A 23,349-nucleotide genomic window follows, 5' to 3' on the forward strand; every position below is an offset into this window, starting at 1 on the left:
GGATGTAGGGCACGTGTTTCATCCAGTGTTTTTACTGTGCAGGGAAGAGTTAAACCAGTGAATGCTGCTTCTTTCAATGAAGACCCAAAGATGGAAGCAGTATACCTAGGAAGTTTTATACCTACTTTAAAAAGTCTAACCTAGCTTCCTATGTGATAATTGGGTTGCGGTTTACTGGGAGTGCCTTGAAGTCTAGTGCATTTCTGCTCACTGCTTGATCACATCTCACTTGTTGTGGCAGAGACCTAGGAACAGTTTTGTGATTTCTTCTTTTCAACAAAGGTCCAAGTGTAGATCAAGATGAGAGCCCATCCTGAGGGCAGCCCAGCTGGCAAACCAGTAAACAGGAAACAATTTCCTTTCAGGCCTGATCTACAGGGCTTGATATGGCCAGGCAATCTAAACCATCAAAATAATCTGAGTCTCTCAAATTAATTTTTGTAAAACTAAGAAATTCTCAGCTTTTGTGCCTGGCTTAGTGTCTTCGTTGTAATCCTCCGACAAAGGCAAGTCAAAACTGGAGTCTTAGTTCTATTAACTTTTCTGTTATGAATCCAATACATGTTGTATGGGTTAGTCTTGGAGTCTGGTGGTTTATTTCAAGCTATAACTTATTGTGACTGACTGAATTTTTCACTTGCACTTAGGAGCTTCTTGAGAAATTCCCAAATATGGGGAAGAGGTATGAATGTCTCTCGACAGTGTCTCTTAATCTAAAGAATGAACTGAACAGTCAGAAAGCACTGATAGCTGTGATACTGACTCAGCTTTTACCGGAACAGAGTAAGCAAGTCAAAAGACTTCAAACTGAAAATGAGAAAATAAACAGTCATCTCCAGAGTTTATTGAACAAACTGAAGGTACCAACTTTAAAGGATAAATACATGGATACTTCATGTTGCTTTGATTTGGTTTTAGTTTGTAGTTTGGTTTCGTTGGTTGTTTTGTGGGGTTTTTTATAAGCTCTGAATACTTACAGCTAGGATTCTATACCTCTAGCTCTGTTTTTTGTGAATCTATATCTAGTGGGAAATCATAGAATCATAGAATGGCCTAGGCTGGAAGGGACCTTAGAGATCATCTAGTCCAACCTCCCTGTCATGGGCAGGGACGCCACCTCTCGACTAGACCAGGCAACACATGGGGACCGAGCGGCAATCGAACCCGCAACCTCGGTGTTGATTCTTATTGCCAGCACGAAATAAATTGATAGTAAATGCTTTACAGTCCTGGAAAACTGGAACTATTTGACTGTAGTTCAGCCACTTTGTACAGTATTTAATTAATATTAATCCTTCTTCATTGGGAAAAGAAATTTTCTTTCTGTACTCCATTAATCAAATTATGGGCCCCAAAGTATGTATTGTATTGGGGTGGAAAGAGACACACAAGATGCCTTGAAGACGCATGTTTACTCTGCAAGACTGCCCACGTAGCTGGATATCTTATAACCTTGCAGACCATCCCCAACCTCTAGTACAGTGGAGAAACTGATTCAAATTATCAGGAAAAAGTTAAGGTCAATTGAGAGAGGATTCCTGTTCTCACATGCACAAGTACAGCAAATGATGAAGTTTTTTTTCTGTTTGTTTACCATGAAACATTAAAGGTTGGGTGTTTTGTTTGGCATTTGTTGGGTTTTTGTTGGTTGGTTGTTTTTTTGTTGCGACAGGCCCAGGGAGAGGTTGAGGTTCATGTCCTGTAAAAATACTGGACATGATCTTGAGATTCAGTTTTGTCTATAAATATCCATTAGCTAAAAAGTTTAAGAACTCTTCCAAAGAGCCTTATTTCATAATGTCAAGTAGGGGGTTTAGGTTTGATTTTCTTTTTTTCTACAGAAGCCTTTTAACTTTTATGACAAAACATGATCTCAACTAGAAAAAAGCTTTAAACCAGCACAGTGATACTCTTTGTGTAGATCTGCACCTTTTACAAGCTTATTAAATATAACGTAGAATGCTTTGCTTTTCAAAGTCTAGATTCGTGGATGACTGTCTAAAGCCTTTTAGACTGTTTGGCCTTTTTAGGAGTCTACAAAAGTAGTATACCTTAGAAATGCTGACCCAGGTAAAAATCTTATATGCCACTGCAATACAACATGTCTGAACTTTATTTTTGTAGTCATGTTTTAGTTGTCCTGGACACCTATGGACTAGAAGAGTAAATAGATTGAACTATAAAATATGGAATTTTATCTGGATTTAGGGTATCATTTTAAAGCATATTCGCTGATACATTCTGTGCTTTTACAACAGTTTCTGTTCAGTCGCATTTGCTCAAAGAAACGAGAATATCATACTACTGTTAACAAGTATAAAATGGAATCGCTTGAGGAAAAGAGAAAACAAGATCAGCTACAAGCTCAGATTCAGTGTCTCAAGAAGATTTATTTGAACCAGAATGAAATACCTTCTCAAGAGTTAAACATCGGTGAAGTGCTACAGAGTTTGCACTTGGATGCAGAGGTAGTATTTGAAACCATTTTCAGAGAAAGACTTGCATATTCCAAGGCATGGGGTAATGTGGTGGTGCGAATCTAATGGCATTGCTTTTATCTGTGAAGACTTTACTTAAGGAGGGGATAGATTTCCTATTTTTTTAATACTACTAATTCTGTAATATGAAGATTCTATTTTGTAAAGTGGCTCAAAGTTAAATTAGGAGGTTATAAGATAGTGGGAATGTTATTTACTCATTTGCCCTGTCAAATATGTACTAAATCATACCAAATGACTTTTAAGACAATGAGAGAAACATACTAACATGACTATATTTTTCCCCTTCCCACCTGCCTCAGGAGCGTAGTTTGTCTTCTCATTTTCCCAGTAAGGTGTAATTTAAGTATAGTGAAATTGCTTTTCACTAAATCACAGAATTGCCTAGATTGGAAAAGACTTTTAAGATTGGCGAGTCCAATCATTAACCTAACATTGACAAGTCCTTGACTAAACCATATCCCTAAGCACTAGGTCTACCCTACTCTTAAATACCTTTGGGGAAAGGGGCTTTACCATTGCCCTGGGCAGCCTGTTCCAATGCTTAATAACCCTTTCAGTAAAGAAATTCTTCCTAACATCCAAGCTAAACCTCCCTTGGCACAATTTGAGCCTATTTTCTCTTGTCCTATCACTTATTACTTGGTTGAACAGATCGATCTCTGTCTCTACAACCTCCTTTCAGGTAGCTGTAGAGAGTGATGAGGTCTCCCCTCAGTCTCTTCTTCTCCAGGCTGAACAAGCCCAGTTCCCTCAGCCACTCCTGATAAGACTTGTGCTCAAGAGCCTTCACCAGCTTTGTTGCTCTTCTCTGGACACTCTAGCACCTCAGTGTCCTCCTTGTAGTGAAGGGCCCAAAACTAAACACAGGATTCGAGATGGCTGTAATATTCCTGACACAGGCCAGATTCTAAACATTTGTGACAGTGCCTAACATACAGGCTACCCTACCACTTCCCCTTCCTTGTCTATCACTTCTGAGGAGCTTGTAGCCACTGGCTGTGGCACTCCAGTTGTGGAAGACATCCCGCCATGTTTCTGTGATAGCTACTATATGGTAGTTTTCCTGATGCACAATGGCTTCTAGCTCCTCCTGTTTGTTGCCCATGCTATGTGCATTACTGTAGATGCACTTCAGTTGGGCTAATGCTCCCAACACCTTTTTGTGAGTGGAAGTCCTAATTCCTAGCTGATCGTTCTCAGGTGTTTGTTTCCAGTCTCTCTTGCCTGGCCAACAACCTTTTTTATGGTATTTAGATGCTAAAAAAAGACCTCCTGCAAAAATTGATAGCCTAGGAGGGCAAAATCTCTATATTTAGACACATAGTTATGAAAGTAATATTTAAACTCGAATTCCCTCTCTTCTTTTGTCTTTTTTTGTGTTTTTTTTTTTTAAAGAACGTTCTCAAAGATGTATCAGAAATGGAAAGTGAACTTCTTTGTATAGAGGCAGACTTACAGCAGCAAGAAAGTGCTAGAAAAGAAACAGCACGGTTCTGGGAAACTTGTTCAGGCACTCACTGCGATGCAGAAGAACTTAAAGAAGAGTTAAAGAAAGATAATGAAAGACTTTTGCAAATCATTAACTTCTGGACTCCTAAAGTAAAGGTAAAAAATCTTTAATCAGAAATATATTTTGTATAAGTACTCTGAAAATGCCTCTAAACGGATTGAAAACAAAACACACAAGAAACCTAAAGATTAGTCATTACTATTAGCACTTCCTATATTGTATAGTTCCGTATGAATGTAGTAATACTTAGAAGAATGTTTTAAAATTCCTTTTTTCTGATGCATCCAGACTTAAAACTTGCCTTGTGAAAGACTTTCTAGGTTATAAATATATATGTGGTTTTATTAGACTGAATTCTGGAAACTAGGTTCAAAATTGTTTTATGGCTTTGCTCGTAGAACTTGGCAGCCTGATACAATCACTTCCTCCAGGACTTAGGCCTATCAGAGGGTCTGCTTTCTTCAAGCCAACTTTATCAAAACTACTTTAGCCATTTTTAAAATTCAATTCATATTCAAGCAAGCATCTTCAAATAGGACACTGAAACAAGGATGTGAAATTAATACAGGCTGAGATACTTCCTGTTTCTTCACTTGCCTTATTTTTAGCTGATTCAAAAATTTATTTAAAATTTATCTGTACAACGTTACTTATTATCAGGTACTCCTTCAACTTTCTTCAGAGCTGGATGCTAGAACTGCCAATTGTTGTCAAAATGCTGATGTTGAAGGGAAACAGAGGAAAGAGAAAAGTGAGGAGTTGCTGCAAGAGCTAAACACTCTTAAAGAACAACTGGCTCCTGGTGGCTCTGTCAGTCTTGCATTAGAAGAAGAAAACTACAGGCTCCATAACAAATTAAAGGCTGCAGAACAAGATATAAAGGTATCAATATTTGTCTCTAAGGACAACTTCTCTGATGCTTGCTTTCTAAATGAGAGTACTGCAAACTGAAAACAAAACAAAAATCAATGGTAATTGTAAATCTGTGCCACACAGTACGTTGGTAGAGTACTTCTGTAGCTTCCCAAAAGGAAAGTTTAAGCTCTTGCCTATAATGTGATTATCTTAATTTTCTGTCTTCCATACACAAATAGATATTAGTTTAGAAATCCATATAAAATGTTCTCATTTGTTTTTCAAGTATTGATTTTAATAGTGTGACACTCCTGATGCTTCCTTTAAGTATATGCTATTTGCTGTGTCAAACTGGAAGCTGAAGAATTCTGTCTGAGGAATTGCAGACTCATTTTCTCTCTGTCCTATGTTTTTCTTAATGTCACAGTTACCCTTGTTCAGAACAAGCTTTTTCTTAGACTGAAGTGTTTCTCTAATGCTGAAAGGCGACACAACAGTGAGGTAGACACCCAAGAGTTGCCATAGAGCCTGCAGTGTTGAATTTTTTTGTGTGGCTTGAGTTTTTCATTTTCATGGAGAATAGGACCACGTGCTGTTACTGTTAGATCTCATAGCATAACTACTCATAACTGATGGATATATCTCTATAGGCTATGGAAGTAAAAATTCAGAAGTTGGAAAATGCAATAGATGAAGCAGGAAAAAATGTCAAAGATAAAGATGACAGAATAAACAAGCTACAAGCACAGATAGGAATGAAAACAGCAACAAGTGAGCTTGCCCAGCTTCAAGGCAAACTGAATGAGACAGCGAAGTGCCTCAGAACTGCCTTAACAGAGAATCAGAGTCTTCAGGTATGAGCTAAATACTTCTCGTTCTTCTCTGATCTTAGAGAGAAAGCATGCTTCAGAACAGCTGTAGATGAAATAGCTTTAAAGTCAATTTATTGTTCTGTGTGACTTTCTTAGAATAAAACTGTACTCGCCTGTTTAGCATGAAATTTCACATCTACAAGTGCAGCCCTCAGAGACAAAATTTAGAACCCACGTTGTGATATCAGACACTAAATTTAATCACTTTTAAGTGATACGTTTCTAAAACCGTCTAAAAAAATTCTATTTTGAAACTGAAGCATAAGCTCTTTTCCATACATACTAGCTCAAAGTTCCCAGACCTATATCTGCAAACAAGTCAACCTGCTAAAATATGATTACATATAATACACCAGATTTAGGATGCCAACTAATACTATAGTGCTAGTGGGCAATCTTAGCCAAAAATAACTTCCTGCTCCCAGTCTAGTCCTTCAAAATCTAGCAGACCATAGTAAAGATACAAAGTAAGCAACCATTTTAATTCTTAAGTAACAAGCCTTTCTTAGAATCATTGAATCATTCAGATTGCAAGAGACCCTTGGGATCGAGTCCAACCACTAACCCTACTCTACAAAGTTCACCCCTAAACCATATCCCCCAACACCACATCTAAACAACCTTTAAACACATCCAGGGATGGGGACTCAACCACCTCCCTGCACAGCCTGTTCCAATGTCTGAGTACTTCTTTTTGTGAAAAATTTTTCCTAATGTCCAGTCTAAACCTACCCTGTTGCAGTTGGGAACCATTCCCTCTTGTTCTATTGCTAATTACCTGTGAGAAGAGACCAGCACCAACCTTTCTACCATGTCCTTGCAGGTAGCTGTAGAGAGTGATGCGGTCTGCCCTTATCCTCCTCTTCAGACTAAACAGCCCTGGCTCCTTTAATTGCTCTTCATAAGATTTATTCTCCAGGCCCTTCACCAGCTTCATTGCCCTCCTCTGCACTCGCTCCAGCCCCTTGATAGCTCTCATGTATTGAGGTGCCCAAAACTGGACACAACACTCAAGGTGTGGCCTCACCAGTGCTGAGTACAGAGGGACAATCACCTCCCTACTCCTGCTGGTCACACTATTTCTGATATGTGCAAGGATGCCACTGGCTTTCTTGACTACCTGGGCACACTGCTGGCTCATAATAAGTATTTTATTTTCAGGCAAAATTAGATAAAGGTGGTGAGTTGTACAAAGAAGAAATTGATCATCTCAAAAACCAATTGGTAAAATATGATATGGAAAGAATGAAACAAGCCAACTCTTTTGAAATGAAGTAAGTTCAGATTTTACTTTGTTACAATTCTTGACTGCTTAGTTCTTAGTTCCTAATCTTCAATTTGCTTTTTTTCTCCCCAGAGTAAGTAGTGAACATTCAACTTCAGGTGTCCTATGTTTTTTACTTTCTCCAGAATCTAGTTACAGTAAAACTATACACATCTTGAGTTGGTTACGAAACTGCTTCCCTAAAAGTCAAAATTTCACAACCAGTCTGTGTTCAGTCATAAGTTAAATAACTGTTCTAATAAAAGAAGGCTGAGGGGAAAGCAGTATCGGAAAGCACTCTCTAGTTCACTGGAGAGAAGAGATACATAGACATTAATTCTAGAACAACTTTTGAATTTCTGCACTTAAAATCTACAATGACAATCAGGTTTGTGTAGTTTTACCTGCATAACTTGGGTATGTTTCATCTTTGATAGCTCATTTGGAAATCAGATGGCTCTCCTCCAGCTGCAATAATCATTAAACTGAGGATTTTTTCTTTTTTTTCTTCCTCCCTTCTTGCCCAATATAGACTTGCTAATTATAAAGCTCTTGTAGAACACCAACAGCAACAGTTAACAAAGCTAAAAGAAGAACTTAGAAGAGCACGGCAAGAGCACGATGTTACTGGTAAATACAAGACAAATACAAGAGACACTTGTTTTGTGTTAAACATCCAGTTTTGAGGTTATATGGTTAAAGTTCAGATTGAGATGCAGGCCTTTTACCTCAAAGGGTATGAGGACTGGGTGCACTGGAAGATGAGATGGGAAGCACAATGTCAGCTGCACATACACGGCATCAGAATCACAGCAGTTCTTGTGTTTATTTCTCCAGCCGTGTCTGCACTTGTAGTGGGCCATGCTGCAGTCGTAGTAGCTCATGTCGCCATTTTTTTTCCTGACTGACTTCATACAAAGTGCTAGTTCTAATCAGAGCTATGACATACCTGAAGCTATGACTGTTTTGCCTCTAAATGACCCACTAAAGAATCTTTTAAGTTTCTTAAAACCTGCCTGGCGGTCTGGACACTGGGAGATGTGCTTGTGTGTAAAAAAGAATAGCTCTTGTAATGGCACTTGTAATCTAGCAAGGTTTTACATACAAGACCATAGGTAGGAACAGGCTAAAAAATATATATTAACTTGGTTTTAAGCACTGTCCAAATAACACGCACATGTGTATAAAACTGTTCTCTAGTGGCACTGGAAAAAGAAGCTCCTCAGCAATCCCAAACACCCCTTACTTGTGGTGGAGGCAGTGGTATTGTGCAGAGCACACAAATACTTGTTCTAAAATCCGAACGAACTAAGCTACAGAAAGAGAACTCACACCTGAAGAAACAAAATGACCTTCTACTAAGGTGAGTATAAAGCTGATCAGCAGCATGGCAAATCACGTGCTGCTATTTAACTGTGGGTGTCATTAGTGTTTCTTTCTTGGGAGACGTATGAAAATGAGCAATTATTATTGATTTTAGTTTTTCTAGATTCTATCACAGCAAACTTTTATTTAAAGCTGGTGATTTATTGCTTATGTATATCCTTATGGCTTTTGAAATTTAAATTGATTTCTTTCATAAGACTCTCTTAAATTCTAGAAGATATACTGAAATTATATGTTGTCAGGAATTTTGACTTAAAAATAAAAAAAATTAATTTGCCTCTTAAAGAAAGATACACAGATATGGTCTTGCATTGTCATGTCTGTAGTATGTCATCTGCAAATATAGGAAATGTGTGTTGTCAGGAATTCTTCCTTAAAGAAACTACTTTAAAATTTTGTTTTAAATAAATGCTGGGGTTGTTTTTTCAGTAATGAACTTCAATTGAAAGAGGAACTTAGAAAATGGAAAGAAAGAGCACTAAAATGGAAAGAACGATCCTCAAGAGAAGCCACTGGAGAGACGGTTCCAAAGTCTCCAAGGAAGCCAGTGTCATGTTCCCTGAAGGAGCAAATGCCTTCACCTTCCAAGGAACCTGTTTCTCAGGAAATTCAGACTCGGGATGAATCGAAGCCTCTGCCACTGACTTGTCCAAGAAATTTCTTTGATAACTCCAGCTTGGGCATACTAACAGGTATATACTGTGGTGGTGGTGTCCTATAAAGATTTGGGGAGGCAAGATACAAGGGGTGGTCAGTGAGTTGAGGGTGCTCTAAATTGTTTTGGATTTTAGCTTTACGTTGGTTAAGCACAGACTTTGGACAAAACTATTCAAAGTTAACTGCTGGTAATTTTTTTTTAACTTCTTCAAGAGGGTAGACTTTTGTCTTTTGATGTTGAATCTGCCTGGCTCCAGCTGCAGTAATAGCTGTTTTGATGACTTCTGTTCCTCAGCCCTACTCAGGATTTCTTATAACTGGCCTGGTGACTTCTGGGGAAGTTTCCTAGTGATCTAAGCTAGCATATTAATGCTACTGTCCTCGCCATTATGTTTGCTTCTAAAAACTTTCAGAAGGCCCCAGACGCTATGTTGAAGAATTAACTGGTTTTCAGGGTATTAATGGCAGACTTCCAGAAAGAAAGGCTCATTGCTGTTTCTTGGGGTGGCCAACTTGCTAATAATATAGACATCCTCACAACACAAAGCTCCTCAGAGGCAAGCTTAGTAGTTGACATGTGAAACACTAATCAAGAGTAAATTGTCGTATTCCTATTGCTCTTCTAACTGGGAAAATTGAAGTGTTACTTGAGCATTCTTGTCTTCTGTACAGATACACGACTTGGGGGAATAGAGCCCACAGAAGAACATCTTAAGAACTGGTCTGCACCTTCAGAGAAAGCTAAAGCCCCTGATTGTACCACCCAATAAAGGTGCCTCTGCAGTGACTGCAGCCAGAATATGCGTATATGGAAGATAACAGCTTCACGTCAGAAGCCATCAGCCTCTCCTGCAGATTGTGAGAAGAGCTCTGGTGGCATGCAAATCCCTTACTCTCTTGGACTTGCTAAGTCCCCCAGTTGGAAAAGAACAAAAAATGGAAAAAGCAGTCAGCCTGCTGATGTGATGGTGGGGTTTTTTTCGGATGACAAAGAAAGAGAACCCAATGTATTGAAGAAAAAAGAATGGAAAGAGGAATGGATCACAAACTAATCTACTGTGAAATTTCTCAGTCTTAAACTTTTCATTCTGTCATCCTGAAAACAGCCATTTTCTGTGTGGTTGATATTTGTACCTTTGAAGAACTATACTTTTTTGTTTCTCAGCATATGGTTTTTATACTATGCTTTCTCTATGTCCACAACAACTGTATTTTCACCACAGTTTTAACCTCTCTATCTGGACGTTGCAACTGAGGTTACTAATTTTCTGTTTATATAATAGAGCATGTAATCAAGGGTTCTTATTATCCACAACTCGGCCAGTTATGGTACCAAGAGAAACTTTTGTGTCATCTTTCAATATACTTCCAGTTGCTGTCTGAAGACCTGCTTTTTTGTACGTTTTGTATAAGAATGTTTGTTTTGACAATAAAGTTTAATGTGTTAAGTATTTAAGATATTTTTGCTGGTCACTTGTGAGGAGATTGATTACAATATTCAGTTTCTAAAGACTATTTTTTATAGTAATCTCATCACTTTCATCATTATTATGCTTCTTGCCTATGTCCTCAACTTTCTGCAATAATTTGTGCAGAAGTTTGCTGTTGCCCAAGTCTGTAACTGGTGTTTTGTTTAATTCTTTCTAACTGAGTCTCTCTGTTAGGAAATATTTGAAGTCTAAAAGATAGATGGTCCTCCCTTTCCTCCCCACATGCCCTCCACTGCCAACTAAATAGGAACCTGGAACTCAATATCCGAGATCAGCTCTGTTTAAGAATAAACTCATCATTAGGAGATGAGAAAGTCATACCTAAGAAAGATACCTGCATTAAACCCATCATCCTTATTTTATAGGAATAAAGCTCTCAGTGATGCTTTGTCTCTGAAATACTTCGTTTGGAGTTATCCAAACCAATAAGCAAATGGTAACAGTGACATGTTCCTCAATGCTCAGCAGTTACTGGAAGGATCGCACAAGGATTATTTACCTGGCTGGAGGTGCTTCAGAGGTCTTGTATTAAAAGAACCAACTACCTATTTACCTTGAATAGCTGAAAACTGCCAACTACTGTAACTTCTAAGAAAGTGCAAGCATTTCTCTAAGTTTCGGACCTGGAATGTATTTTGGGAAGCTTTTGAGTTCAGCACTGCAGTGTCTAGCACAGCCATAGATATGTAGGGACAATTTATTTCTTGACATTGGTAAGTGCAAAGCACTGGTGTTTGTGTGGTAGGAGGTTTGTTTGGGTTTTGAGGTGGGTTTTTTTGGTTTTGGGGGGTTTGTGGGTTTTTGGGAGGGGAGGTGGTTTGGTTTTTTGTTGGGTGGTTTGTGTTTTCAATTTCACACTGTGACTGAAAGATATTTCCTTTAGGTACCAGTTTTTTTCATTCCCTTCGTTTTAGCATTGTGATAAATGAAATAAGCTGGCTTTTTTTTTTTCTTCCATGAGGGGGAACAAGATGTATGTGTAGGTCTACCTCTTTTATATGCAATTTCAAGGGTTTGGTTTTTTGTTAATTATTACTTGCTTGGAACGCTTTTAGATCTGGAGATTTTTTTTTTAGATCTGGAGAGGTCACTGAGCTGAAAAACAGAAACTTAGTGCAACAGGCTTGTGTCTGAATTCAGTAGGCAAAAAGTAAATGAGAGAAGAGAAAATGCTTTTAGAAAACCTAGTCGTTAAAGATTTTGCTTACTGTGGAGATGACTTAAAAAGCCTTAGAAAGCTATCATAGTTTAGCAGAAAATAAGATAAACTTAGTATTACTGATATTTCCCAGTTTACCCACAGAAGTGACTTTTCTGAGGAGAGTGTAGCTAACAGAAGTTCAGGCAGAACTCCAAATTCTTTTTAAGAAAGCTGTTAGGATAGCTTTAGGTCTGGTGAGAGCTTGTAATTAGATTTAATTTGTCCTAGAATTTCCCAGTCTTATAATATCATCTCCGCCTTAAGAAATATATGTAAAATCACTAAATACAAAAGAAAAAATGGTAAATCACCAGTTTAACAACAGCAAAAAAAAACCAAACCACCAAAAAGAACAAAATTCATTAAGCAAGCGTTTTGTCCTAGTTTGGAATTTGATAGCTTATATTTCTAAAGAGAGATTGCTTGGGAAAAACATGTTTGTGATCTTTTGGGGGGGGTTCCTGTTGATTTCTTGAATTCCTTACAGAGACTGAACAGCTAATGCTAGGGATCCCTTTTTGTCCTTTCCAGTCCAGGAGAAAAATCACGCTTTTAAAATCTTGAGTTTCACTAGATGGCAGCATCTCTGCTTCAACAGGAAATTACGTTCATTTCGAGAGACTGACCAGTTAGACTACAAATCCCATCAAGCGCAAGAAAAAGAGTCTAAAACTTCCTTTTGTACAAAGGTCAGTAACTCTAAGGAGCTGTTTGAGATCTCCAGGTGAGAGACTAATTTTAAACGCGTCACGGAATCGATGTGGGAAATGTTCATTAAAACTTACTGTTAGATTGAAAAATGTGCTTATGTACATTTTGCTTCTAAAACTTTAAGATGATTTGGGTAAGTACTTGAACTAATCAGTTTGGGGGTTTTTACACTGAAAAGATGTATATGATGACAACAAAGAATATGAAGGAGCTTCCTCTGCCTTGAGGGAGCACTTTGAGCTGATTGTTGAGATGCTTAGGCATTGCTACAAGCATTTCCTCCAATTTTGTGTTTGAGGAGCTGCATTTTGGAAAGCTTAGTACAGACAGTGCAACCTAGTTGTGTGTGTAATCTCATTTTTCTCAGTTAACTTAGTATTTTTCACCTGTCAATGCAAAAAGGTTATGCTAAGACAGGCCAAATCTCATAAACTTTATATAGTCTACTATCAGAGGCAACCAAAGGCATATCTTTTTTTACCAGCTAACCTAAAAAGTTACTTTCAAGGTATCATGCTTTCCCCTAATTAGAAAGGTGCTTCTCAGTTACCGTTTGCTTTTTTTCTTTTTTGTGTGTGTGCATGTGTGTCCTAGTTGTGGGGGGAAAATCTACACTGAAGCATTTAATTGTGTTGAAACATGGTCTGTAACTCAGTGTGACTTCAAATCAAAAGCGGTAATGTTTTTTATATTAGAATGGAAAGATTTTTTTCAGTTAAATTGCTTTAGAAAAAGTCTGGTTTCTTGAATCTCTAACCTTCAGGGGTTAACACTAGTTTTGCTGCAACTTCTGCCAGGAAAAGCTGCTGAGAAAACAGAATTTCTGGTCAAAATCAGAGAAGTGAATACTCTGGTTTAAGACATAGGACACTAAATTTGACCGAAATCCAAATCACAGCATGGATTTGATCATCTCTAGATGATGACATTGGATGCCACCCTATGGGAGACAGGGCATCTTAAAATCTTAGGGAGGTACTTAGGATGTTGGATTCATGGATATGTTTAGACTTCAGGTTCCTAGGACACCATTCTACACTTATAGCTACATAAACAAATTTTACTATGTGAATTATAAAAGTGCAGAAAGTTTTGTATGTTGGGAACCCAGATCTTGCACTCTAACTGGAACACACTGACCTTACTTTTTAGGCAGTTCTTCGAAACCTCTTACTAAGTAGCTTACTCCTTGAATAACCAAACTTTTGAATCCATAGGAGTGAAAGGATGGCATTTGCTTTAACTTGTTTGCCCGCAAGTCCACGCTGTATTTCTTTAAACATAATGCAGCATTAGAAAGGATGCGTGTGGGCAGAGGAGGGCATGTTGCCCTTTGGCCGCTACACATTGAGTAGAGTGGAACCTCCCAGAAGTTCTTCACAGCTTGCCCCAAGCAGGCTCGGTATTTCCATGAGAGCAAGTGGAGGTGAGACAGGACAGAGCTTCGTTCCCGCCTCTGCCCTTCTGACTTGTTGGAGCGGGAATCTGCCCTGCTGCAGGATTCCTAAAACAATTCAGAGCAGATGCCAAGGCCAGAGTATTATGTGGAATTTATTGTAGTCTAGGAAGTTGATGAGTTTGTAGCTAGAGAGGAATAGAAGGCAGACCTGCTTTCTAACATAATGGACAGTGGAAGCACTAAATTACAAGCTACTGTACTTCCTGTTCAGTCCCCATGTGTTGCCTGGTCTAGTCGACAGGTGGCGTCCCTGCCCATGACAAGGAGGTTGGACTAGATGATCTCTAAGGTCCCTTCCAGCCTAGGCCATTCTGTGATTCTATTTTATCTTGACTTTTTTTTTTCTGTTTAAGGTAAAATGAGGTCCAGTTTCTGTTATAATAAAGCTTGGCTTTTGAGCCCAAATGCCTTTTGATCTTTTTTGACATCCTTACTTATATTTTAAAAAAATTAAGAAAATCTCGAGGCAGTAACCCCCTATCAGACAGATGACTCACGGTCATACTGCAGCCAGACAGGACAATCCATTATATGATTTAATGGCAGAGGCACTCTGAATCACATCTAGTTTTTGGAATGTATTTGCATCTCATCCATTTGCACCTCACTCCCAGGGAGTGTTGTAGCTCTTCTCCTTGTTAAAGATTCTGTGATGTCTTGTGTCTGCACAGGTTGGCAGTATGGGTCGGCTTGATGGGAAGGTCATACTGCTGTCTGCAGCAGCACAGGGGATTGGACGAGCAGCTGCTCTCGTAAGTTGGAAAATGTTTGTTCTCCTGTACCTAGGTTGTACCTGTATCTAATGCTAGATTGTCCAATGACACCTGCACCAAACGAGTGCTTGAACCATAGCTGATGTCAGAACTACCCATGGAAAAATTCAGGGAGTAATACAGTCACTGTGCATGCTTTCATCCAATATCACCGCTGCTTTGTTACGAGAGGAGGTAAGAAGGGTAGAGGGAATATTTCCTGTTACAAGGCTGGATACTAGAAAGATCCCTTACAGTAGAGCTAAGATATTTTATCTGTATTAATAGGTGATGTAACCAAGTCTATGTGATAACAGCAGAGCTACAGCGTTCACAATGAGCAACTATGAGAAATTCTTTACAAATTTTAATTAACTACCATTAAACAGAATTCAACATACGTATTAACTTTCTGCTTACCTTTCAATTATTTTTGACCAGTTCTTCTCCTGTTCCTTCCTTCTTCCACAGCAGATAAACTAGTAGAGATATCTCAGTATCTCTAATATAATCAACAAGCCAGGAAGAGCTCCTGCAAGTAGGATTTTTGCTAGTTAGTTTCTCATGTGTGCAATTAGGAATGCAAAAGACTGCTGATCCTGGCACTTAGATTAAAACACTGAGTAGGTAATTTTCTTGATGACTTCACTTTCTAAATACCCAACAAGCCACAGAAGGCTGGCATGTTTAGTGCCACTATCCTCTTAAGCTTTACTTGGGACACTTATTTTGAAGATTAGAGGCTACCATCTGAGATGTCAGAATACTTTTGATGTGAAGGTTACTTTGTTAGCATAGCTGTTGAATTATCAGTAATCACAATGCAGTGAAAGCAGGTTTTGAGGGAAGCATTAGGAATGAAGAAATATCTCTGGTTAAGTATCAAAGTACAGTTGTGCTTCTTTTAAAATTGCTCTGTTCCAATGATTTGGAGGCAAAAGACTTTCATAAAGTTTATATACCACCATTCCTTTTTTAAGACTCATGCCTTGACCTGTCAAATCCCATAACTTAATTTAAATTCAACAATACAGACACTTCTAGACCTACATGTTTGTAACATGCCTACTAGTGTATATGTAGTTAATATGGGCAATGATAATAGCAGTTGACTTAGTCTGGATACTGTTCTTGTACTTTATTCATGGATTTCTTACTTTAAGGAGAAGATCTTAACATCTGTTTTATATCACATATGGTTACTTAGTTATCCGCAGCATGTGTGGGCCTTGCTCCCTGACATACACAGAATGAAAAGTGTGAGATTAGCTGCCTTCAGCCAACTTTTATTTCATGCTGGAAAGGAAATGAGAAGAAACCGGATTTTATTTCTGGTAAAATTTGGGACAGCTAAATATAAACTTCTCTTACTTGTATTCTTCAGGCTTTTGCCAAAGAAGGAGCCAAAGTCATTGCTACAGACATCAATGAGTCTAAGCTGCAAGAACTAGCAAAACATCCAGGTAAATGGCCTACAGTAGGCTTTAGTTCAGCTCTTCTAAGGTTTTGTTGTAGACTGGTTGAAAGGGCAAACTTCAAAAGGACAGAAAAAATGGAAAATATCTAGACTGATTCTTTAGATGTTGGCTTTACTTTATACCGTGGTGTGGAATGGTAGAGATTTAGCGTGTGAAATACTGCAACATCAACGTATTGAGCAGAATATTATTCCAGGCATATGGAATAACTTCGACTTTCTTGTGTCACAGAAGCAGTTGATTTCTGCTTCCCAGAAAGGCACCCATTTCAGTTACCTTTTGAGATCACTAGGCTAATTGTCAAATGTGTATCACTCTAAAAGGCATGGAATACTTTTCTCTGGATGAAGGGACTAACTTCCAGCTATGCAAAAGATAGATTTAGTGTCTTTCATTTCCATTGTCCGTACTTACTAAGGAATGCATGAAAAGGATAGCCATCTAGCAGAATTTGTATGTCTTGAGAAGCTAATTCCACCAGTCCTAGAGAAGCCTAGTCTGTTTGTACAAATGCTCAGGCCTGAAGGTTGCTTTGCTACTGATTTCTCTGGAGAAAATACATGAAATATAGGCTCTGTAATTCTTCAGTTTGAAAGTACAGTGGAATTCACATTTATTGGACATATTCTTATGGTAAATGACATTAGCTCTTTTGCTTGTGTGATGCCATATCACAATCAAATCAGTTGATATTTCTTCTAATTCCTTCCTGAAATTTTAGATGGCATGCCATGCTGTCCATTGCTGACCTAATTTAACTATTGCACTAATTTAATCAGTAAGTGTAGCTCTCGCTCAGCGATTCTCCATGTCATGGGGAACCACTGAGAGAGGACTGTTCCTGGCAAGCCACTAACTTGAATTGTAGATGCAGTCCTCAGCACTTCAGAAAAATAAACTACTGATCCTTAGCCAGATGCACTGAAATGAATACCATGTTTTCCTAGGCATTCAAGTACGGGTTCTGGATGTCACCAAAAAGGAGCAGATAGAAAATTTGGCCATGGAGATTGAAAGGATTGATGTTCTCTGTAATATTGCAGGGTAACCAGCTTCTACTTGGTCCTATTTCTTTTTCTGTTTTTGTTGGGTTTTTTTCTGTTCTCCGGAAGTACTTTCTTTTACTTAAATGCATTTTATATCTTTAATGCAAGTTTTCATGTGTTTTCATCAACACTGAACTTTTTGTGCGTAGCTGAGTTACTCAGGCCAAGATAGAAGAGCTCTAGAATTCATGTTTTACCCACGCTATGGGTGCCCTGTACTGATGGCTTTGGCCCTCCTAGCACAACAGTCAGCAAAGCTGATGGTCTGCCAGTGCGCTGTCTTTTTAAATTTCCCTATTATCAAAAATTTCTTTGCACATCTCAGATCTGTCCTGTCTCCCTGACACTCATGCAGAGAAATCTACTATTGTTGCTTACTTTCTTTGAAAGAGCTCTTGTACCTCCTTTTCAAGGTTGGAAGGATTAGCTGTTGCAAAATAGCAATGGAAAAATATTCATAAAAAGTCATACATATGTAAATCTCAGACAGTAATTCACTTCATGCACTTATTCTAGGTTTGTTCATCATGGAACCATTTTGGAGTGTGAAGATCAAGACTGGAACTTCACCATGAATCTCAATGTTCGCAGCATGTATCTAATGATCAAGACATTTCTTCCTAAGGTACCTCTTGACTGCTCATGATTTTTAGACTCTGCTGCATTGTGTTTGAAGTGTGAGAGGTCTAAGGTGTTGCCACTTGTGACAGCACGAGATCTGAGATTAAAAGGCAAGTGTGCGGCTTTGTATAGGGGAGGCCCTTAGATTATAATGATGCTACTCTGAAGCATTCCCTGTGTGGTGCAGTCCTTCAAGTAGACAATCTGTCTAAAGGATACAGTGAAGAAGATTAATTCAGGGGGTTTACCCTATGTCATTTGTAACTAAAATCCTTCCAGCACAGAGCAGTGAGGGAGACATTGCAGTAAGGTGCCACTGTATTATACTATAGCACACAGCTGCGTGTCACTGCTCGAAAATATTTATATGTATATTAATATGAATTTTATGTAAATCTGGAAACTATCCTGTGAAGTAAGTGGGTGCCACTCTCACCAACACACTTGTTATATCAGAATAACAATCCAATTAGGATTGAGGACAGCTTGAGGACACCTGTTGTGTTTGATGTAGAAACACGGGGTTTGGTACTACAAAAATTTGTGGACTGAATAAGATGTTTTATTCCTGTAAATGCAAAGGCCAGAAGTAGAAGCCATGACCACAGTTGGATGACAACTACTCTCTTCAGTGTTGTTCCAGTCCTCTTTGTGTGGTTGGTTTTTATGGTTTGTGTTGTGTTTTCTTTTTCTTAGCTGATCTTCATTTTCAAAGGTTCTTTACAACAACTTCAGGCTTCTCAGGTTTTGAGATGCCTGAAAGGTTTATAACTTCAAGAAATTTAGCTAATTCAAAGATGCCAGGGAGTTGTGTTTTAGTCTTCTCCAAAGCAGTGGAGAAGGGAATTAGTGCATTGGTAGGTGACATGCGCAGATGTCTATGTAGGACAACTTCCCGTGGTGACAAGAGATGGCTGTCAAGGAAGAAAAAAAAAAAATCCTTTCCTGTCATTATCTTCACTTCTGAAATAACTTCAGGGAAACTACTGAGAATTTCAGATTCTGCTTTACTACTTCAGTCAGTAGGTCAAAAAGAGAAAAGCACCTATTGGTGCCAGTTAAGCTTTGTTGCCCTGCATATCAGCTGCATGTAGGGCTGTTCTGTGGGTTGTTATGGGCTATTTCCCTGTACCTGCAGATGACAAAATAGTTTACATTTGAATGACATAAGTATTCTTTTGTAGATGCTTGAACAGAAATCTGGAAATATTATAAATATGTCTTCTGTGGCATCCAGCATTAAAGGTCAGTAGCTTGTTAGAGTTCCTTATGTGAACCTTTAAAATAATGGGAATGCAAAATAAGTATTGCACAGCTTTGAATTTAGAGGACACTGCCAATCTTGTGGAGACATGCAATTAATAAAAAAAATTGATCCACTCATACAGGCACACACAGACATAAAGGGAAATTGCAGAAACACTAAGATCCTTGCCTTGTAGCTTTTGGATCTGTCCTAAATGTTGCATAGCATCCTTTTTATCAGTTTGTAATAACTGAAAAGGAATTACTTCTAGTGATATCTTAGTACTTATGTTCTTCAAAGAAACAATGAAGAAATTACAGTTATGTAAATGCTATAGCTGTGCTTCCCAAGGAAACCTTATGGTGACTAACAGATAGCTCTCTGCTGTTCCTAAATCTTTGCTTTGTAATTTTTTTCTAGACTGCTTCCCAAACTCACACTGTTGAAAGATTATGTGCTTTGCTCTGGTGTGTGCCTGAGTAGAATTCAGGCAGTCAGCATTCTAGTTAGCCCACCCTTATGGAGAGACTAAAGGTGCTATAGGAAATGCTGGAGTCTACTCCACTAACTTGGCTTTTTTTTCCTTTTTTTTAAATACATTTCTATGCTGCCTTCACACTGGCCTTCTGTTAGGAGTCGTGAACAGATGTGTATATAGTACTTCAAAGGCAGCAGTTATTGGTCTAACAAAGTCTGTGGCTGCTGATTTCATTGAACAAGGCATCAGATGCAACTGCATATGTCCTGGTAAGTATTCTTACGTTATTTTGTAAACTAGGAGCGGGTGCTAGAAGGCCAGGTTTAGTTTTACATTATTAACTAAGACTAGACTTGCAAGTGGCAACCTAAAAGAGCAGGATATGCTTGAAACATTTCTGAAAATTAAAGTAGAAAAGCTGTTACTTTTCTAGTTAAGATGTACATTTAATCTGTTAAGCCTATATATGAAAACAGACAAATACTGTGTAATTCAAAGATACACTCTGAGAAGTTAGAAGCAGGCGAGGGCTTGCTAACAGGCTAGTCATTGTTTAGTCATCTGGAAATTGAATCTAATTCTCCAAAGTTTTGCCTTCTATTGAAATTTAGAATCCTATGCTACATTGATTGTTTTGCAGTCTTTCTCTTGGATCATATTATGAAGTTAAGCTTAAGTGTTAGGACATACAAATAGAACCAATGGACTGTTTGATGGGTTTTTTTCCTGATTGTTGATGCAGTTGATTTATAACACTGAATTTAAAATTTTGTTTAGGAACTGTTGACACGCCATCTTTACAGGAAAGAATCCAAGCCCGGCCTAACCCAGAACAGGTGAGAAAGCAATTTATTAGTTTGATCATGTATGTACATATGTTTAACTCCCTTTAAAAAATAAAAAAAATATATAGTGGCATTTCTGCCCTATTTCAGAATAGCCATGATAACAGTAGTGTCTCCTTTGGTAGCAGTTTGGTCAGTTTGTCCTCAGGACAGAAGTCTTAAAATGCCTCAGAAGGGTGCTGTTGCTTAGTGAATACAGAGGGTGTGTCATTTATGGAGGCATTTGCAAACATTGATTAGAATATCTAGTGTAGATACTGTAGAAGACATTTTCTACTCTGATGTGGCAGCCACAAACTAGTGCAAAACCATGAAAGAGAGAGTACTCTGGCCTATGAAGTAAAATGCTATTTGGTATGCTTAATCATACTGGCTGGATCTGTGAGCCCTCATTTGAAGGGCCTGGGAATATCTACCACCAAAGAAGGACATACATTGGCTTTATTCTGGAACCAGAGATTTAGGTCCAGTCTCCTACTGTTTTTCAACCTGAAGTTCACATCACTGTTAATCTTCTAATTTCGTTTTTAACATACATTTCCTACTTACTGTACTAGAAAAAGTTATGATTTGTGGCCTGTTTCTAGTATTGCTTTGTACCTATCATACTAATCAGTTTAAAATAATTGGGGTTTTATATTTTATTGTATACTGAATGCTCTTGCATGTCTAGGCATTGAAAGACTTTCTAGCCAGACAGAAGACTGGTAGGATGGCCACTGCCGAAGAAGTGGCCCATCTCTTTGTGTACTTGGCCTCCGATGAAGTAAGTGTGGAACAATAAAATTTCCTGTTACAGAATCCTGTGCTACTTTGCTGCTTCACAATAGAGAGGATTTGGTTTAGGAGGATTTATATTGTCTTTGAGCTGGATTATATACAAAAATTTTAAAATTATGATCTTTTACTGAGTTCAACCTACGATACAAAAAGTAGTCTGAATGCTGACAGTGATTGTTAAGACATTATGTACTTGGTACCATAGCCTAGTGGTTTCATGTTATGATCACACTGACTGACACCAGACCATAGAATCATCCTGACTGATGGGAAAAGTGGGCTTGTCTACCTTTCCAAGTTTCCACCATGGCTAGGTCATGTTTCAAGCAGGTAGAATTAGTAATCATCACCTACTTTCACTATTCAAGAGCAAATATGTGCATAGAACTGCTGGGGATTTTAGCTAAAAGGGTTAATGCTCAGAGTGAAACTACCCTTTCAGCATAAGGAAAACAACAGACCTGCTGAGGATGTTATATACCAAACTCTTAATGACCACTGCAAATGTCACCAACACCAATAAGCACATATCAAGGTTTTTTCACATGCTATAAATTTACTGTGAAGCTAAAATTGAACTGGGTCCCACTGGCCTTGCCCAGCAGTTCTAGCGAACATAACGCTGTAATGAGCTTAATTCAGTCTTAATGTTGCTATCTGTCAGTAATCAGTTTCTCACTTTCATCTTGGTTCTACTCTTTCTGTAAAGCTACTAATTTTTTCCAGTCTGGTCATAGGGCTTTCAACCACGCATAGACAGAATTCCAGTTTTCCAGTGTAGAATCATAGAATGTGTTGGGCTGGAAGGGACCTTTAAAGCTCATCTAGTCCAACCCTCAGTGTGCTTCAGTACTGATGCAGAGAAGAATGTCAACAGCAAAGTTGTGCACTGTCTGCATAACCTAAATTTTCCATTAGGTTCCCTTATAATTACTGGCTGACTTGGTCAGATTCTGCTAGCTGAACAGAGCTAGTAACACATAGTGTGAGCTGTTATTCCTGAAGGTAAGATACCTGAAGTCTAGTTTATATGAATTTGTACGCTTAGGATGCCTTCTCATCTTAATGCCTCTAATAAATACTTTTGCTAAGCTCACCTGAGTTAGCTGAAAGGGTTCCATTTCTGAGTTTGTTTACATTCTACTTATTCAGATATTTTTGTAAAACAAAAAAGTTCATGTAAGAAGAAAGTTGTTGGGTTGGGGTTTTTTTTAATTTAAAGAAAAAGTGTTTTCCTGTAATTAATAGCCATAAAATTAGTTAAAATTATTGTTAATTTTTATGTAATTTCAGTCTGCCTACGTGACTGGTAATGAACTAATCATTGATGGAGGATGGAGCTTGTGACTGACCCTGCTTGCAAGTGGGAATTCATATTATGAAAGGCAAAAAGCAAAGATTGAGATTCTCAGTTAAGCTTGCAAAGATTTAGATCGCACACATGATGGAATTCAAAGCAAATTTGATGCATTTTTACTGCTATGTGATCTCTTTCTAGGTTGATCTTACTGATACACTTTTCCCTAAATAGTGAAACACTGGAGTAAAATGTACTTCATGTGGCTTCAGTTTATGGTGACTCGAAAAACATGAAAGAATAGCAATTTAACATTTAAGATTTCAGAGGGCAAAGAATGCTATTTAAGGTGCAAGAATCTGAGTTGTGTTTTAAGCAAATCCGAGTGAAAGGAATTAAATGCCACCTTTGTTCTCATTCCTCAAAGTATTTGGAAGCTAAACATTCACAAATATATTTCCTACTAGCATTGACAGACTATCCAGAGAAAACTGAGCAACTCCTATTAAATCAGCCAAACTGATCCCAAACTAAATGGAGTTTAAGCAGAAATAATAACAAATTTGAAGATTGGAGCATTTGAATAATTTTGTTGCTGGTAATAGATGTTTATATATTAGAGAACATATTAGTTGTGAATAGTACTAGAAAATACATTCTGCTTTGCAAGTTGAAAAGCTCTTTCTGCTCTCTACTCTTGTTAGCCAAATAGTTTAGAATTGTAATAGCTGTGTAAAACCAGTCTGAATTGTTGGAAAGAATGTCCCAAGCCTGACAATACTTACAGATCCAGTGGGCAGTGCAAGGAAGTCAGACCCTGTAGGTACATGGTATATGGGCACATTAAACTTCCCACACCTGCAGCGAAGAGTCAGTGTGCGTGCACAGCTGGTTTGTGCC

At 38.2% G+C, this 23,349-nt stretch overlaps 2 protein-coding genes across 2 annotated transcripts in view; both read left to right on the forward strand.

Moving 5' to 3' along the window:
• Window positions 1–9,815, forward strand: part of CENPE (centromere protein E, 312kDa) — a gene marked incomplete at its 5' end in the record, with an annotated part of 37,186 nt that extends 27,371 nt beyond the window's left edge. The window contains 10 exons of the mRNA XM_009867986.1: window positions 648–860; window positions 2,259–2,468; window positions 3,897–4,106; window positions 4,672–4,893; window positions 5,517–5,720; window positions 6,900–7,012; window positions 7,535–7,632; window positions 8,203–8,365; window positions 8,818–9,080; window positions 9,718–9,815. Of these exons, the coding sequence (XP_009866288.1) occupies window positions 648–860; window positions 2,259–2,468; window positions 3,897–4,106; window positions 4,672–4,893; window positions 5,517–5,720; window positions 6,900–7,012; window positions 7,535–7,632; window positions 8,203–8,365; window positions 8,818–9,080; window positions 9,718–9,815 (1,794 nt within the window). The remainder of the gene's footprint in view (window positions 1–647; window positions 861–2,258; window positions 2,469–3,896; window positions 4,107–4,671; window positions 4,894–5,516; window positions 5,721–6,899; window positions 7,013–7,534; window positions 7,633–8,202; window positions 8,366–8,817; window positions 9,081–9,717) is intronic.
• Window positions 9,816–14,583: 4,768 nt separating this feature from the next.
• On the forward strand, window positions 14,584–22,865 carry BDH2 (3-hydroxybutyrate dehydrogenase, type 2). The gene is made up of 10 exons (XM_009867985.1): window positions 14,584–14,658; window positions 16,043–16,121; window positions 17,084–17,180; window positions 17,699–17,807; window positions 18,988–19,048; window positions 19,683–19,796; window positions 20,305–20,363; window positions 21,046–21,138; window positions 22,446–22,650; window positions 22,806–22,865. Exons 1-9 carry the CDS (start codon window positions 14,587–14,589, stop codon window positions 22,497–22,499), a joined length of 738 nt encoding a protein of 245 aa, XP_009866287.1. The 5' UTR covers window positions 14,584–14,586; the 3' UTR covers window positions 22,500–22,650; window positions 22,806–22,865.
• The last annotated feature ends 484 nt before the right edge of the window (window positions 22,866–23,349 follow it).

The sequence above is a fragment of the Apaloderma vittatum genome, unplaced genomic scaffold, assembly GCF_000703405.1.
Source record: "Apaloderma vittatum isolate BGI_N311 unplaced genomic scaffold, ASM70340v1 scaffold22604, whole genome shotgun sequence".
Classification (NCBI taxonomy): domain Eukaryota; kingdom Metazoa; phylum Chordata; class Aves; order Trogoniformes; family Trogonidae; genus Apaloderma; species Apaloderma vittatum.